General features: G+C 38.6%; 2 protein-coding genes across 6 annotated transcripts; both read left to right on the forward strand.

Moving 5' to 3' along the window:
- The first annotated feature begins 1,558 nt into the window (after positions 1 to 1,558).
- LOC130747088 (protein MAIN-LIKE 2-like) lies at positions 1,559 to 2,563 on the forward strand. The gene is made up of 2 exons (XM_057599914.1): positions 1,559 to 1,823; positions 1,932 to 2,563. Exons 1-2 carry the CDS (start codon positions 1,559 to 1,561, stop codon positions 2,561 to 2,563), a joined length of 897 nt encoding a protein of 298 aa, XP_057455897.1.
- Positions 2,564 to 9,867: 7,304 nt separating this feature from the next.
- LOC130713815 (ultraviolet-B receptor UVR8) lies at positions 9,868 to 16,775 on the forward strand. Of its 5 annotated transcripts, none has more exons than XM_057563642.1 (12): positions 9,868 to 10,328; positions 10,680 to 10,866; positions 11,568 to 11,714; positions 12,291 to 12,372; positions 13,432 to 13,587; positions 13,877 to 14,050; positions 14,606 to 14,677; positions 14,923 to 14,994; positions 15,183 to 15,301; positions 15,761 to 15,846; positions 16,002 to 16,054; positions 16,455 to 16,775. In XM_057563642.1, exons 1-12 carry the CDS (start codon positions 10,226 to 10,228, stop codon positions 16,542 to 16,544), a joined length of 1,341 nt encoding a protein of 446 aa, XP_057419625.1. In that variant the 5' UTR covers positions 9,868 to 10,225; the 3' UTR covers positions 16,545 to 16,775. The 5 variants fall into 5 exon arrangements, with proteins under 5 accessions (XP_057419625.1, XP_057419638.1, XP_057419610.1 ...); XM_057563655.1 differs by having other exon boundaries at positions 9,870 to 10,328; positions 13,871 to 14,050; positions 14,932 to 14,994; XM_057563627.1 differs by having other exon boundaries at positions 9,872 to 10,328; positions 13,871 to 14,050.
- The last annotated feature ends 1,084 nt before the right edge of the window (positions 16,776 to 17,859 follow it).

Raw genomic sequence — 17,859 nt, forward strand, 5'->3', positions numbered from 1 at the left:
TATCAGGTCTTATACTATCAGGTCTTATACTATACGTCGCACCAAACGACCCTGATATTTTTGGTTACAACTTCTACTATGATATAAATATTTTTCAAATCAAACAAGATTGTGTTTTATGAAAAATACACTTATCACACCGAACACATACACAATGTACTACTATCTCAGATTCCATGGTAATTAGATTTGTGTTAGTTATAAAAACTTTACCTTTAGAAGTTATGAGACGCTCAATTTTATAAAACACTATTTTTTTGTCCGTTTGAATTCTAAGTAGTAATTTCAAAAAAAACAAAAAGAATTCTAAGTAGTAACAAAAAATTAGAAGGTGTTCTTCAAAGTAAAAAAAACAAAGATCGATATAGTGGGAACTTTCTAAGTATGTAGGGATGAGCTCATGAGCATCAGTTGTGTTTGGTTGGATTTAGGCGAAAGAAATCAATCCAAAATAAATTTAATCAAACACACTTTAATTCATTCTTGTCCGAAAGAACTTTTGAATTAATCAAATTCGGGTTCGATGAGTGACGAGTTGGACTGGTATGAGCCAAATGACTCACTTAGGAGTGATAGGTTCATTGTGTCTTTGAAGGACCACTCTAGGCATTTTCTACAAGGGACTCAATATAGTCCTATGTATATTAATATTACAAAAAGACAAGCTTATAAGAACACATACATGCACATTATTACACTAATTAATGGGCAAAAGCAAGGTCTTTGACGCGAATTGTTATTCATACCCCCCACCCCTATTCAGATCCCTCAAAATTGGCGAATTGTCCAAAATGCTCCTGTTTAAAAAAAAAATTTCTCACTTTCCCCACTAACTCCCCCCCCCTCTTCCCACTTCTCCCACTTTTTCAAACTTCTGAAACCCCCCCTATGTATATTAATATTACAAAAAGACAAGCTTATAAGAACACATACATGCACATTATTACACCAATTAATGGGCAAAAGCAAGGTCTTTGACGCGAATTGTTATTCATACCCCCCACCCCTATTCAGATCCCTCAAAATTGGCGAATTGTCCAAAATGCCCCTGTTTAAAAAAAAAATTTCTCACTTTCCCCACTAACTCCCCCCCCCTCTTCCCACTTCTCCCACTTTTTCAAACTTCTGAAACCCCCCCCCCAACCCCTCCCCCAAACACATTTCACTCATTCAAAATCTACCTCCCTCTCTCACGCATATCCTCCACTGCCTCCGCCGGCCGCCGCCATCGCCAGCTACACCGCAACCGTGTGGAGTCGCAGCCACCCCCATTGCCACCTTCTGCTGCCAACAGCCCAACATTCTTCTCGGAACCCAGGTTCGTTATGCGACCCGACCCATTATGTTATGGTTTTGATAGCACCTTGTAGATGCGTCTGTGTCGTAGCTTGAAGGTGCGTGTTTAGAATGCACGCACCTTAAGGGTGCACTTGATACGCACCCTTAAGGGGCGACACAGACGCACCCTGAACGTGCGTCATAGACCTTTATCTGTCAAAGCTTCAATGCTATGTTTTTGTTCTGTTTTGAGTCTTATGTTTCCAATGCTAGTTCAGATATGGAAAGAACAAAGAATCTGAGTTTTCCCCCGGCCAACCGTTCTAGTCATGGTAGTAGAATCCCCCCCACGGCATCGGTACGTAAGGAGCGTGCAACCGCTTCCCTACGAAAGAAAGAAGAAGCACGTAAAAGGCGTGACGAGGCAACCCGTAAAAGGCGTGCAAGTAGTGCAACGACTGCTGCCAGTGTAGTACAGGAGCCTGAACCTGAACAAGTACAGGAGCCTGAACCTGAAGATGATGATATGGTTGATGCAGAACAGGGTTTTGGTCAAGGAGAGGAGGAGAGTTCTGGTGAAGAGGAGGAGGAGGAGGAGGAGGAGGAGGAGGAGGAAGAGGAGGATGAAGAGGATGGCGGGCATACACAAGCAGATCAAGGTGAGGAAGATGATGATGATGACATATTCTTTCCTGGGGGGCCTTATGACAATACCTTGCTGAAGAGCTTCAAGCAACATATATCATTGGAGGTGTGGAAGCATTACAAGAAACCTGCTAAAGTGCTTGATAGGGGTGTCTTGAAAACCTACCACCATGGGAATGCTATGCTTGGGAATGATAAGAAGAAGCATAAGGATGTGTTAAAATGCTTTTCGACTTATGTAAAGGGAAGGGTTGTGGCTGCTGGTCTATTGCCTTTGTTGACATGCAACCTTCCCTCTGTTGACAAGACCATGCTAACAACGTTTGTGGAGAGATGGCAGCGGGATACATCCTCTTTCCATATGCCATTTGGGGAGATGACCATCACACTGGATGATGTTAGTTCTATGTTACACATTCCTGTGAAGGGCAAATTCTTCACTCTCCCAGTCCTGACTCGTGAGGAAGCATCCACTGTTTTGCATAAACAGCTTGGTGTTACACAAGCAGATGCTGAAGAGGAGATCCGGAAGTCCTTAGGACCTTATGCTCGTTATACATGGTTGTTGAAGGTGGCTGAGGACATGGCTAAGGAAGGGAAGACCAAGCTAGAGCCTTCTTGCTGCGTTTGGTGGGCATGACGATCTTCTGTGGGAAGACAAACAACAAGGTGGATGTTGCATATTTGGGGATGTTCATGGATTTGGAAAAGGTTGGGGAGTATGCATGGGGCGCCATGGCATTGGCTTTCCTTTATGACCAGCTGAAGGACGCCACCAAGGTTTGCACCACTAGTCTTGGAGGATACTTAAATCTGTTTCAGGTATGATTCTACAACTCTTATTTTAGTTAAATTGTAATTAATGTAATTTAAGGTATCACATTTTGATGTATGATTATTTGATTACAGGCATGGATATTTGAGCACTTCCCTGCTTCATTGTTTGATAGAAACCTGAACAGGAAATATAGTGAGAAAGACCCGCGAGCTTGCAAATGGGTCACCAAGAGGGGGACTGTGGACCTGCATGCGAAGAGGCTAATCCTAGATGACCTTAGGGATAACAATGTTATATGGACTCCATATGACGGGCATAGAGTGGATTGGCCCTTTCAGCAGGAGAGTCTTTACAGTGGGTGGATTCGGCATTCAGGCATCATCCGGCATATCTGCCAGAGCGTGTGTTGAGGCAGTTCCATATGCTCCAGGATCAACCCAATTTACCACCGGCAAACATTCCCCCTGTTGAGGATATTGATGAGAGGTTTGAGAACATGGCTTATTGCGTGGCTGCACAACATACTGACACTACAACGACAACACCTCGCTACTTTGAGTGGTACAAGTCAATCTCACACCGCTTTGTGATCCCTCCTGAAACAAGAGGTCCTGTGGCAGTAACTCTTGTGGTAAGGATCAATAATTTAATGACTAGTTTGATTTTGTTTATGTTACAATTTATGATTCTGTTTCATTGTTGCTTGTAGGATGTTCTTGAACAATTACGGGAGTTGAGTGATATCACAGTTGACCCCAGTGAGACCCCTCAGCGGATCCTCGAGGCAAACCAGCGTATGCAGGATATCATAATGCAGCACTTGGAGTATGGAGGTGATGATGATGACAGTGGCGGTGGCAATGGAGTTGCACCTCATGGTGGTGGTGGCCCTGACAGAAATAAGAAAGGAAAAGCAAAAGCATCTACCTCGAAGACTAGTTAGGTCTAGTGTTTTAGGATTAATTAAAGGATGACTGTATTGAAGACAAATTACTTTTCACGTAGGTTGTGTTTAAAAGACAAGTTATGTTGTGATGTGATTAATTTAGTCTCCAATTGTTCTGTTTTGATAACATGTAACATTTACTGTTTTAATGTTTCTGTTTTGAATGAAACGTTTATGTTGCAGAGTTCCTTTCTCATCGCACACTCAGGGTGCGTCTCAATCGCATCCTTAAGATGCGTCTAAGACGCACCATGAGAGTGCGACGTGTAACACCTAAACAATGTTCCATGCCAGGGTCCCTGTACAAGGCACAAGTTCTAAATTAATCGCACTCTCAATGTAAGGCCCAAGTTTTTAAACTTATGCCAAGTAAATAGAATCCTATTCACGATTAGGGTTGATGTATCGTGAAGGGAAACCTGAACTAGAGTTTACTAAATGAAATAAATTTATGAAGGAGAAAGTTCAGGAAAAGTCTAAGGATTGTACCAAAGTCGATAAAAGTTATAGCACGATCGTTATACACTTAAACCTAGGTCAGAAACCCTAGTATATAGCTAGTTTTCACTTTTAGGCACGATGGAAGTTAATTCCAAAAATCTTCAGAGAAATGTTAGAACTTCTCTTTTTCCATATATCACAATCGTTTCGAGGCGAAACTCTAGGATCTACGAACGTCCGATTCCAATCATCGGAAGTTTGCCGAAACCGAAACCCTGGTATTTCAAAACCCTAGAATCACCCGACTATGAGGACTTTTTCTATTCGGAACATCAAATGAAGATTCCACACGCGTACACTCATTTCTCTCGATGATTTCAATCTTTCTTCAGAAGGAAGTTTTCTATTCCGATATTCGATGCAAAAAGCAACTTATCGGGTAAAATAGTTTTATACCGATTATGCATTAGTCGCCAAAAATACAAGGAGACCTCATTTTAGTTTTGGAATTCTTTCGCCAAAACATATCTTAGAATTCACGGAGAATGAAGCCGGAAAAATCAGATTCGCGAAACTTTCATTTTCCCGCGTTTTGCCAACCTCTATATATAGCAAGAAAGAAGAGAAAAATCACAAAATCTTACCCATTTTCTTCCAAGAGGCCGCGAGTTTGAGAGGAGAGGAGGAAGAAGAGCTTTTGTTCAATTCTTGCTTGATCGTCGATCAATCAGTTGCTACTTCAAGGTGTCGAGGTATAGTCGCTAATCCTTACCTCTGATCGCTTTTTCCATAGCTTTTCTATAGACTTTTCTGAGCTGATAGTTTTGAGGTTTTTGCAAAACTATCCTGAATATTTCATTTTTGATTCTAAACATCTTCCTTACGTGCCCAAGATCACTTCTGCCGGATTAGATTTTCCGTTATGCCGCCGAAATTCCGCCGGAATCAATTTTAGCCTCAAATACCCATTTTTGGAGTAAAGCTTCAACCTTTAGGCTGAAAACTATCGCCTTAGCTTAGTGCTAGTAGGATTAGTTGTCATAAACGTCGTTAGTAACGTCCCTGTCAAATTTGCTTTTTGGGATTTCAGTTTTGAAATTCTAAGTTAAAAATCATGACCAAAATACCCCTGCGACAGTTTTTGATCTGATAATTTTTTCGAGTTCAGAATACTCTTAGTTACGGCTAATGATAGCATAGGAACCAAGTTTGATCGAAGAAAAATCGAATCCCACAATTGTGAATAGTGGCCCAGCACCCTAGGGGAGGAGGAGGAAAATTTCCTTTTCCGAAAACTTGTCCTTTCGCGCTAGATTATCGTACCTCGGAGTATGTATTACTTCGGGTAACCTTAGTGAGCATTGATAGCTTAGTTTCCGATAGATTTTGATGGAATATGTGGTTTACTCTAAAGGTTCTTTTGAAGAATTTCCTGAAGATCAAGGAGCTCATTGTGAAGGAACGTTTGAGGAGAACGTTGGAATAACTAGAGGTAAGGGCAACTTACCTTGCTAGTTAATGCTTTAGGTGTCGATGAATTCGACTTGATTTATTGTTTATGCACTTGTTTGTGTTTGACTGGTAAAATGTTTTCTGAGGCTTCGGCTGACAATGTAGATGATTCATCTACTGAATGTTTTTGAGAGTGAATTTCATGTTAAGTGATAAGTGGGTAATTTAGGATGTGTGGTGCATGCTTTATATGCTAAGTGTTACGTGGTTATTGCATAATATGTTGATATATGACATGTTGGTTGATTGTGCTGAGTTAATTATGCTTTTGCAATGAAATCTGAGATCCTGAGTAGTGAGAATAGCGGGCAGGTCATGCCGATTTTATTTTGAGAGTTTTGAGAAAGTTTGATAGGACGAATGAGATTCGGGCCTTGTTATGGTGTTTTATGGATCGAGACATTCTCTGGAGTCAGTTGGGGATTAGGAGATCCCGAGAACTTATAAGATGTTGCGATAAGACTAAAAGGATATTATTTTGAAAACAAAACTCATAAGACATTAAACAACCTCTAAATCTTCAAATGATGATAACAAACTCGAAAGGAAGCTTAGGATGCAAATCTTAGTTTTTGGAAAACGAGAAGTGTCGTCGGATCCAAGTGTTGAGGAAGTTGAGAAGTATTGAGTATGTTGATGCTCTTGTGCTGTTGGAGCAGCTGTGTTATTGGGCTATCCGAGAGATACGCCGGAAAACGAGTAGTTTCCGAGTATGTCGATACTCTTGTTCGTTGAGCAGTTTTGACCATCAGATGGAGATGAGTCGGATGATTTGGAGATCATCATGAGATAATGTTTATGCCTTCGGGTACAGTTTATGCCTTCGGGTACAGTTTATGCCTTCGGGTACAGTTATGCCTTCGGGTAATTCGGACATCGACGAGGGATATGATCGACCGTGAGGTTAGAATCGACCTGTTGATTGTCGGGCATAGCGGAGGGAAAAGTCGACCCGCAAGGTTAGGACTGATCCGACTATGTCAAGGTTGTAAGTGACACTCGAGGGTTATGGTCGACACAATGCCAGTGTTAGGACCGACTTGATCGTGCCCAGCCTACTTCTTCTGAAATCGTCGAGATTGACGTTGCATTGACATATCATGCACTCTAATTATATTCGTTGGGGATTTGGATGAGTTGATGTTGATGAACATCGTTAGGTGTTTTGATGAGTAGATGTTGATAAATATCGTATGTGCTTTGATGATTGAATTGTACTAGAGATTTGATAACATGCTATGTTTAAACCTTAGGGTAGACAACGCAGAACTTATATGTATATATACAACATATATATATATACCCCTTATACTTTACCTGTTGTCTTGTATTCTCTATACTATATTCCGTAAGTTGACCCTTGCGCGTGCTACCTGTGTTTGGGGGGCTATGTATGCCCTTTTTGTCAGATGTCGTCGATGGATTCTTTCGTGATTCTTCGTCGTTCGGGGAAGACCCGGAGCGAAATGACTACTACTGAGCCTTCGACGTGGACCCGGACTTCATGCATGACCAGATGAGAATCGATGATGGAAGTATAGGGGATGGGTGTTTAGAGTCTACTAAGGTTGGGTGTTAGTGTCCTAGCTCTGACTTATTCTTATTTTTGAGGGCTTGTGTTGCTGACACTTGACCTAACATTTTGGGATTGTACATTTTGCCTACGGGCGTTACACTTTTCTACTTTCCGTCACTGGAGGTTACTCGTGACGAGGTCGCTACTTACAGCGGGGGATGTTATATATATTGTATATTAGTTCTATTGCCTTTCGTATTTGGGTTTTATTTATTTCAGTCTTGTCTTAGTTATTATCGAAAAACAAAATATTTACGTTTTTCCGCATTAAGTTTATTTGGTTACTAAAGTGACGCCACCGAAATCGGGGTGTTACACTCAAGGTGCGTGTTAGACGCTTCTACATGGTGCGTTGCAGACGCTCCTTGGAGCAGCGTCTAAGACGCACCCTGAGAGTGCGATTTGCAACTCGAAACCAGAACCATATATGAAACAGAAACATGATGAAACAAATATGAACATAATCATATACAAGAAAAGGACTTTATTCATAATTTTTTGATGATAAATTACAAAGTTTTCGAACATACAAGTACAATGACCCCTAGACCCTAAGTCCTAACCCTAGTACTTGACATATACAAGTACAATGACCCCCCCCCCCATATGGGATACAATCAGGATGGAGTCTTCTTCTTCTTCAGGTCCTCTTCCTTGGCTTCTGAGCTCCTCTTCCTTGTCTTCTCCTCCTCGACATCCCGGATGGATCCAGTGCAGCCACCTGAGCCTGGGCGAGCCTTGATGTTTCCATCACAATCTCACACCGTCGGAGGGCATTTTCTACGGGAGTGTGGACCTATTCTATTTAGCAACTTTGAGTACTTTGAACAAGCAAGGATGAGCAAGGATGATCACCCCTACATTAGCAACTTTGGCACTCTGAATTTGAAATTTTTCTTTCAAAGTACTCAAAGTTGCTAATGTTGGGGATAACATCCACATAATCCCCAACCACTCAAAACCCCCTAAAAATAAGACATAAGAAAAGCATAGAAGAGGAGGGGAGGAAGAAGAGATATTTTGTGTGAAAAATGAAGGATTGGGAAGCCCTTTTTATAGAGCTGCGGTGACCTAGGTTGTAACGACGCACTTAATGACTCATTTAATGAGTTTTAATGGTTGTTGACTCATGGTCAATGACCGATGTGTTGTCCATGCACTCTCAAAGTGCGTCACCAGCGCACCCTCAGTGTGCGTCCGTGTCGCACTCTGAAAATGAGGTTCAAACTGCGACCATCACACTAGTTAAAGGTGCGTTCGAAAGGGGTAATTTCGGGTTTCAGAAATTTCTTTCGGTCTAAATAGGGGTGGGGGGGGTCTGAATAACAATTCCCGGTCTTGACATGCCTAAAAAACTGAGGATAAGAGATCCTTTTGAAGATCCCAACCCTAGCAAACTCAAGTGCACATTGATCCATAACAAATGTAGTAGGTGCAAGTAGTATGTGTACAATAACAAGGTTGCAAAACCCTCACGTGACTACTCCAAGAAGCAAATCGGAACACATACAACAACATGGCTTAACTCAAGATCCAACACCACCTGCAAAGAGAGCAACAAAACTTCCAATATGCATTATGCACCATCAACCACCTATTAGAGAATATTGCGGATAAGTGAAATTATTATTGATTCCTTAATAAGAGACTTGCATGTTCATGTTTCAAAGTTGAAAAGAAAACGAACAAAATGAATTAAGGATTACCTCTTGTTGTACTAGTAGAGGTAAAAGTCTTAGCGAAAATAGTAATTAGGGTTTGAAAATCTCACGCTTTATTTATAATCATGCAAGGAATACACTCTCAAGGTGGCTAACCCTAATTCACACTAGTGCCTATTGGAGTTGGGCTCATTTAATAAACCAGGTCCCAAAAGGCAATATAATATTTCTAGTGAGTTAACGAACTTGGTCCAATAAGGCAATATAATATTAAGACTATGATATTTAAATATGTTCTCATTCCACAGTTCTTGCATATGCAAAGTCTTATTTTTAAGCTAGCGAGTAACTAGGGGTATTTGTGGGACAATTGTGCTTACGTTTCACACGACCCTAAATATCAACCAGACTAATTTTTTATACTCAAACTCATCCCTAGTCCATGTGCAAGTTTAATGGACATGGGCCAGGATAGAATAATGGACCGAGTCAGACCCTATACACCTTTTAATTTGAACGATGCCACATAAGCACTTACCGAACACATAAGTGTTTCGCAGACAATGACCAAATTCAAACTTTCCTATAATTATAGGGATCCAAATATAACTATAGTTCAACGGTGGATTAAAGTCAAACATGGCCATATTACCATTTATTTCCATGGAAAAAAATTTAATTAATCTTATCTTCTAATACCATTAGAGATACTATTTGTCATATTCTCCCGCGACAACAATGAGACTCATGTGTTTAAAGATCAGATGTCTTATTAAATGTGTATGTCTTTCTTAACAAATCTTTCTCCTAGAAATTCAATCATGAAAAAGGATACTTGAGAGATTTAAGTATCTACCAATTATGCGAGAACTTATTAGTTTTGTCCTTACGAATTGATAATAGTAGTTCAAGGAGTCAGACTCAGACAAGAAGATTGAATTTTGACAGTGTAAAAAGAGTGTTGAAGAAGCAGAAAAAATGGTTGGAGGTGCTGGCTCACCCCAACACCCCAATGGGTCCCCCCCCCCAACACATTGAATGCCATTGTCTCTCCATTATCTACCTCTCTCCTGGCCCCTCATGAACTCCTCCTCCTCGTCAATTGTCTAGTCTTGTCCAATCTCTTCCCTATAATCAATCTCTCTTCTGTTCTGCTCTGCTCTGGTCTGCTTCTCTTCATTTCACTTCTACTTCTACTATTCACTCTCTCCTTCTTCCACTTGTCGCATCCAAATCAATGTTGTAAACTCCGTAAACTCCTGAGTACGATAAATCACACTCTTCACTTTCTTTCTTTCCCTTCCTTGTGTACGATCAACCACTCACCTTTCATTTCTCTTTCTCTATCTATCTCTATCCCTGATTGTACTTCTTCCTAGAGAGTGTAAATGATGGTGGACGACCAGGCTCAGGTTGAAGCCACCGCTGTGTCTCCACCTCGCCGTGTTCTTCTCATATCCGCCGGTGCTAGCCACTCCGTCGCTCTTCTCTGTAAGCTCACTCCCTGATTCATTAAAGCATCTCAAAAACTTACCTTTTTTGGTGCCATGATTTTTATATCATGTTTCTAGCATGCCCTTTTGGTTTCTTTGCTTGATCACTGAAAATTTGTCACTTGGGTTGTGGAAAGTTTGCATTTTTAATGGGAAAGTTGGAACCCTTTTTTGGTGCCATGATTTTTATATCATATTTCTAACATGCCCTTTTGGTTTTTTTGCTCGATCACTGAGTATTTGCCAGAAAAGTTTGCATTTTTAATGGGAAAACTGGAACCCTTTTCTGGGTTTGAGGGATCGTGTTCTGATTTTAACTTGGATTGGTTTTGGTTTTGATGGTTTGCAGCTGGAAATGCTGTTTGCTCGTGGGGTCGTGGAGAGGATGGACAGTTAGGTCATGGTGATACTGATGATAGGCTTTTGCCTACTCTACTCAGTGCATTGGATGCTCAACAAGTAGTTTCTGTTGCTTGTGGAGCTGATCATACTATTGCTTATTCAGATTCACGCCTGGAAGTGTATAGTTGGGGATGGTCTGCAATTTTTCTTTTCACTAATTTCTTGAAACTTCACTATACTCACAAATGCATTTTTGTTTACTTCTGTGATGGTCATCTATCATAACTGAAACCTTCTTTGACATTTCTGTTAGAATGGGATCAAGCAAATTTATGGATCCTAGTATTATTATAGATTAGATTAGATTAGATTCAGCTTCAAGATAGTGGTTTTTGTCATACTTTAACCTTTTTTAGAAATATCTGTAAGAAAATCAGTTCATTACATCCTGGTTGTGTTGGCTATTTGCCCTTGGTGATTTGAAGACTTTTATATCAAACCTAGTTGTAAGATGTAAGTGTAACTATTATAAAGTTAATCTTTTGAAAGATAATTTCTTTCTCAACTATACTTGTGAGTATTTCCCTCAATTCAAGAGTTAGCACTGCTTTTTTCCTTTTCACGGTCCGTTGATCTACTGATCTATGGATAGCTTGCTAAGTTTAAGCAGTCCTTTTGTACTCAACAATTTATCCACATGAAAGATGAATTGAAGTTTGATTTGTGTGACAGCCAGAATTGGACATTTTATTAGATTGTATGAAACTCCTCAAGCATAATGAGTTTTCAGTTCTGGGAATATTATGTTTCATGTTGTTTCCAATAATCATTCAATTTCTGAAACATTTTTGTTCACATATAAAATACTGCTCAGATTATTTTCTGTTTTTTCCAGGGGTGACTTTGGACGGTTGGGTCATGGTAATTCTAGTGATTTGTTCATTCCTCAGCCTATTAGAGCATTACAAGGTATAAGGATAAAGCAAATTGCTTGCGGTGATAGCCACTGTTTAGCAGTTACCATGGAAGGCGAGGTGCAGAGGTTTGTAGTTCTAGACTAAATTTTTTGTTTTTCTCTGTCGATAAAGGTTTTGTTGCTTCATTGAGGGTATATATAGAAACTGATGATGCAGTATTATAGAACCTTTTTCTAATGCATGTTGATCCATAGGCCCAATCTTGTCTTCTCTACTTACTGAAAGAAGAGTTTAAGAAAGCCTTTTGCACCGGAACAAACGAAGTTGCTATGAATTATCCCATTTGATATTTGGGACAGATTCTTTATTATATACTTGTTACTTCAGTAGCTGTTAATCTGTTATTAATATACTTCCTATGCAAATACTCCCATGTGGATTAGATCTGCTCCCTTGCACACTATACATGCATCTAGTTTAGTTTGAACTCTCCTCCAACTTGACTACATTGTCTAATATTACATTTTTAAAAGTATCTACACATACACTCCTTGTTTTCTTGTGTGAGGCTTAAGGGCATTTCTGTTGGTAGTTTGGAAGTGGTAGCCACAAGTCTTTTGGTTCATCATGAAATTGGTTGGTTCATTCTCTTTTCCTCTGACTTTTGTGCTTTTTTCCCTTTTCAACTCTACTCATTGAAGTTGGGGGCGGAATCAAAATGGTCAACTTGGACTTGGCACCGCAGATGACTCCCTTGTGCCACAAAAAATTCAAACATTTCAGGTACTCTTTTCAAAGACATTCATCAAGGCTATCTGTAATAAATAAACTCTATATTCCAGTTATACTAATCTTTAAACAATGATAAGTTATTTTTACATATATTTAGTTACTTCTCATCCACCCATTTTTTAAACCAGTCTAAAGAGGGATATAGCTATCTGTTTCTAATAGGACCTAGGAAAGAATTGTGAAGGGATTCTGTTAGGACCCAATTGCAAGGTATGGGACTTGAGTCCCACATTGGAAGTATGGGATTCTAATGTGGGGTTTATAAGGCCTTGGGCTCTCCAACTACAACAGCTAGCTTTTGTGGTGTGGTTCTCCCAAGGTTCTTATCAGATTTTTTATCTTAATTTTCTTTTTTGAGTCTCAAACTTTACATTCAGACCATTTTGTTTTTAGTCCACATTCCTTGAATACTCAATATATCCACTTCTTTTGAGCCCATGTAAATACCATGTACGAGGTTCTCATTAGTATTGTCAATGTTCTTCTTTTTGCCAATGATTAAAGCACCTAATCTTGACATTTTTACCAAAGAAATCTTGTATTTATGTTGCTTGCCATCTGACAAGGCTCATTCAGTACATAGTCTCCATGACTTTCCAGTCCATTTTGCTTAGAATGCTCATTTACCCTGCCTTCTTGACTGTTTCGGCCCACTAATTATTTACACATGCGGTAGATCCCTCAAAGAAACCATTCTCAGAACAATATTAAGCATTTGAATTGTTACAGACTTGCAGTTTTGATGTTTGCATCTCCCAATTCCTTAGCCTTTTTTTATTCTTTTTCTATCGGTTAAGAATCTTGGAACTGAATGGTAGAGAATTTGACCAATGTACTGGTCCTTGGAAAAGCACCAGTAACAATTTTGCATTTCATATTTAAAAAAATGAAAGGGAGATGCAGTTAATAAAAAAAGGCAGTTATTGCACACTTGTGAAGAAATCAATAGTGAGACACTATAATATGTATGCATTGAACTTTTAAAATATGATGCATCGAACAGATTATTTTATTAGTTATTGGGCTTATGAATTTTTTATATATTTGCAGGGAGTACCTATCAAAATGGTTGCTGCCGGTGCTGAACATAGTGTAGCCATTACTGAAAATGGAGAACTGTATGGATGGGGTTGGGGCAGATATGGAAACTTGGGATTGGGAGATCGAAATGATCGCTGGATTCCTGAAAAAGTTTCTTCTGTTGATGTATGTCCTTAAACTGGTCTCAGCTTACCCTTCCTGATTAATTTATGATTGCATCAGTTAGAATTTCGAACGTATGTGATTGGATGTATTGTTTTATTTCTGACAAAAGTTTGACTTGCTACTTTAATAGAGGAAACAGAATTTCCAGCTATTAACTTTTGTCATTGCTGCCGATTCTCTAGAAAATGTTAAGATTCATGTGTAATGGGTATCCATGCATACTAGTTGATGGAGATTTTTTTTCACCCCTCCTGCCTAATTCTTGCTTGTTTAAACTTTAAAGTTGCAGCGTGACAAGATGATCATGGTTGCTTGTGGCTGGCGGCATACTATATCTGTTTCATCTTCTGGTGGCTTGTTCACATATGGATGGAGCAAATATGGCCAGCTAGGACATGGAGATTTGGAGGATTATCTTGTGCCTCACAAGCTTGAAGCCTTGAGTGACAAGTTAATTTGTCAGGTGGTCCTTTACTTTTAATTTTAATTTTATGCTGAGATGGCAAATTCTCATATTATTTCGATGCATTGACATTTCCCTTCGCACTGCTTCTTCTGCTTGCTTAGGAGGTCATATTTTCCTCCAGTTTCATTTTTTGAATGCTGGATTATTTCTGGTTAGGGATTGACTAAAATACTTATTAAGGTTTTCATCATAAATGTTACCCGTCCCACTGATTTGATTTTGTTCTTCCTTTCCATTGGAATATGGTTTTGTTAGTCACCAACCCCAATACCCCTGAATTAGCGTTAGTTAGTTAGTTTACATTAATCAGCAATTATAGAGGGTATGACAGTGTATAATAATAGGAGGGAAAGAGAGGGAAACATCTAGGTGTTTGCAAGGGAATTGGGGCTCTTCAGAAAGGGATGTTTGCAGACCCTCAAAGGTCTGCAACTTTGTAGTTTTTTCAATGGAGTTTTCCCCTTTTCTTTCTAATAAAATAGCAGGTTTTTGCTGAATTTCTGCCTATAGTTTTCTTTGTTTGTTTCTGAACTTTGGTTGGACTTCTTCCAGGTATCAGGTGGTTGGAGGCATAGTATGGCACTCACATCTTGTGGACAACTTTATGGATGGGGTTGGAATAAGGTTGGTAGAATTTTTTTATTCTTTCCATATGTTAATGTGACATTTTGTATTATAACAAGATATTTTTGTTGATTTGCAAACACAATTAGTGAATAGTAACAGAATGCACATTGCTGAGACTAAATATAGGCTAATTTTTAGTGGGAAAAAATGTTGTCAGACTTTATTCTGTATATATAGCATTACAAGTGTTTTATAATTAACATGTGTTTGGAAAATTGTTACCTATTTTTCTTCAATTGTAGTTTGGACAGGTTGGAGTTGGTGACAATGTTGATCGCTCAGCTCCCGTGCAAGTGAAGTTTCCCCACGACCAGGTACTTCAAATTTGGTCTTCCCTTTCTTTGGATAGGATATTTTCGACTGAGTATACTTGAAACTTTGATACCATTCTTCCCTTTCTTTTGGAAATTTTCGAGGGAGTTTCTTGAAAAGTCAATGTTATTCTTCAAATAATGACCAACTATTTTATTATTATTGGTGCACATTTTTATTGGCATGGCAGAAAGTAGTGCAGATCTCATGTGGGTGGAGACACACAATTGCTGTTACTGAAAGAGCAAATGTATATTCTTGGGGAAGAGGCACAAATGGGCAACTTGGGCAAGGGGATACTGTTGACCGGTAATTGCAAATATTATTATATTTTGTTTGGATTACTATGCACACATTCATCGTTCACTTTAATGCTTTCTCTTTCATATAAATGGTGATGCACTTAGCAGACTTTTATAGTCACAAAGTTATGTGCGAAAGGTGAAACAAAATGTCAGTTTCGTTTTTTATTTCGGGGTTATGACAGAACGGAGGTTTGAACCTATGACTTACAAACTACCCAATCTCATCACCGTCCCATTCCTAGTGGTTTGTTAGTTATTCTAACTAATGGCTTCAAAAGATACCTTTAATCTGAAACAAATTAACTAGTTCATTGAGAATAGAACCAAATATAACACTGCTGCTATTGATCTGTTAGAATTTCAATTTGGGTCAATGACCTTGGTCATAAGTTCTTATTATGACTGAGATATTAGGTGCTACTTATGCCACTCTTTAGTTCATGATGTTGCTTTTGGATTGTAGGAATTCTCCAAAGATTATTGAGGCTTTGAGTGTTGATGGATCTTGTGGGCAGCACATAGAATCCTCAAACACTGATCAAATATCAGGTGCTTTGTTCTGCTCTTAAGCATTATGTTCCTTTGGCCATTGCTAATGTTAATACCGTTTGATAGTGTGATTTATATAACATCATTTAATTTTTTTATTTTATTTATACAATATGATATCAAGTTGCTAACTGTTTTATTCTTTCCCTACACAGGAAAATCCTTGAGCTCCTTGTCTGAGAGATATGCAGTTGTTCCAGATGAAACTGTAAGTACCTCATTTTAGCAAACATTAGTCATCAGTACTGGAGTGAAGGGTGACTTAAAATATGTGAGGAAATACATTAATCTTTGCTGGTTCATGAAACCTAGGAAAAAAAGGATAGTTGTCTGTTAGGACTATCAATTTCATGGTATCAGAATCCTCTCATGTGGAAACTTCACATGACACTGTCATGTTCAAATATTTTGTGTGTCTCTCTCTTTATACTCATTAACTGGTGGGATCCTTTGAATATGTATGAAGAGAGATGCAGACACAATGTTTCACATGACAGTATCATGTAACATGAGAGGATCCTAATCTCTATTTCATGAGAGATAAGTGTCTCGTTTAACATGGCATGAGTGCTGTGCATCAAAATAGAGCACTGACTTGTATGATTTAGCAGGTCTCAGGGCAAACTGCTAATCCGGGCAATGGAGATAGGTTTGATCTTAGTGTCCCAGAAAGCGATGTCAAACGGATCCGAGTTTGATTAATCAAAAGGATGCATCATTCATTTGAGGAGAATGATGCATCCTTTTGATCTTTCTTCCCCATGAGTTCATAGGAGCCAGTCATCTGCCACTACTATTAATTTGGCTTTCAATATGATGATTGTAAAGTCCACATTATGAGAAAGACTATGTTTGATCTCCTCTTATATATATTACTATCAGTAAGCAAGGATACATTTAAATAGTTCATAGTTTTTTTTCCTTCTTAATTGCACTTTTTCTCGTAATTTGGTGATTTTGTGATCTTGGTTCCTCACTTTATTTTCGCAATTTTAGTTTCTCTAATTTTGCGACTGCGATTTTGGTCCCCTTATTTTTCTTTCAGCAACTTTGGTCATCAGAATTTAGTGATCCCACAAGTTAGATCTCTTTTAGTTGTGCAAATATAGTAGGGCGATTTAAATTACGAAATCATTGAATTAGAGGACTATAATTGTAAAAATAAAGTAGTGAAACACAAATCACGGAATCAGTTAGACCAAAGTTATGGATAATTCCATGGAAAGGGGAGAAATAGGGCGTAGTAGATAGGTCAGATGTTGATATGCAAACCAGTTGCTTGAAAATGTTAGTTGGTAATGATTTTGGTTCCTCACTTATTGAATAGTTTCAGTGTCAGTAGCTTTCAGCTGTTTGAAAAAAGTAGTTAATAAAGTAGTTAAGAGGCTCAACCTATACTTTTAAATTAACTGATGGAATTAAAAATGTTTGGTAATGGTAGATCTAAAATAGCATAACAGGATGGTGATATATTCAGAGTCTCTTTAAAAATAGGGAACACCGGTAGACATAGTACTTAACTTTGATAGGATGTTTGAGGTATAAACGCAAATTACATAAGTGTTATTTAAGTTGATAAATAATAGAATTCACTTGTTAGCATGTTCTATTGGTATAGGCTAAATCAGCGATTAAATTAGTGATATTTAGGTTGCAACTAAATTTCTTATAAAAAGGGTAAAATAGAAATAAGTAAATTATAACTTATTCCATTTCGTCAATTATCAAATTATTGAGTGGTAATTTTTTTTTTCGTTCCAAACAATAGCAAATGAGTTTTATTTCTTCCATTATGTATCATTACGTTCCGCTCTATTATTTTATGTCAATCCTAACATAACCTTAGTGCGGAGAAAGTGCGAGACTTTTTGTAATTCACTGACCTTTTTTTTTGGAACATAGTAACACTAACTTTAAATTAAGTCATTCAATTTTAAGTCCAGACCATGTGATATTCGTTAAAGTTTTGGATCCAGGCCCATTCAGTTTGTAACAATGGGATGTTCTGTCTTC

Source organism: Lotus japonicus, chromosome 1, assembly GCF_012489685.1.
Source record: "Lotus japonicus ecotype B-129 chromosome 1, LjGifu_v1.2".
NCBI lineage: Eukaryota > Viridiplantae > Streptophyta > Magnoliopsida > Fabales > Fabaceae > Lotus > Lotus japonicus.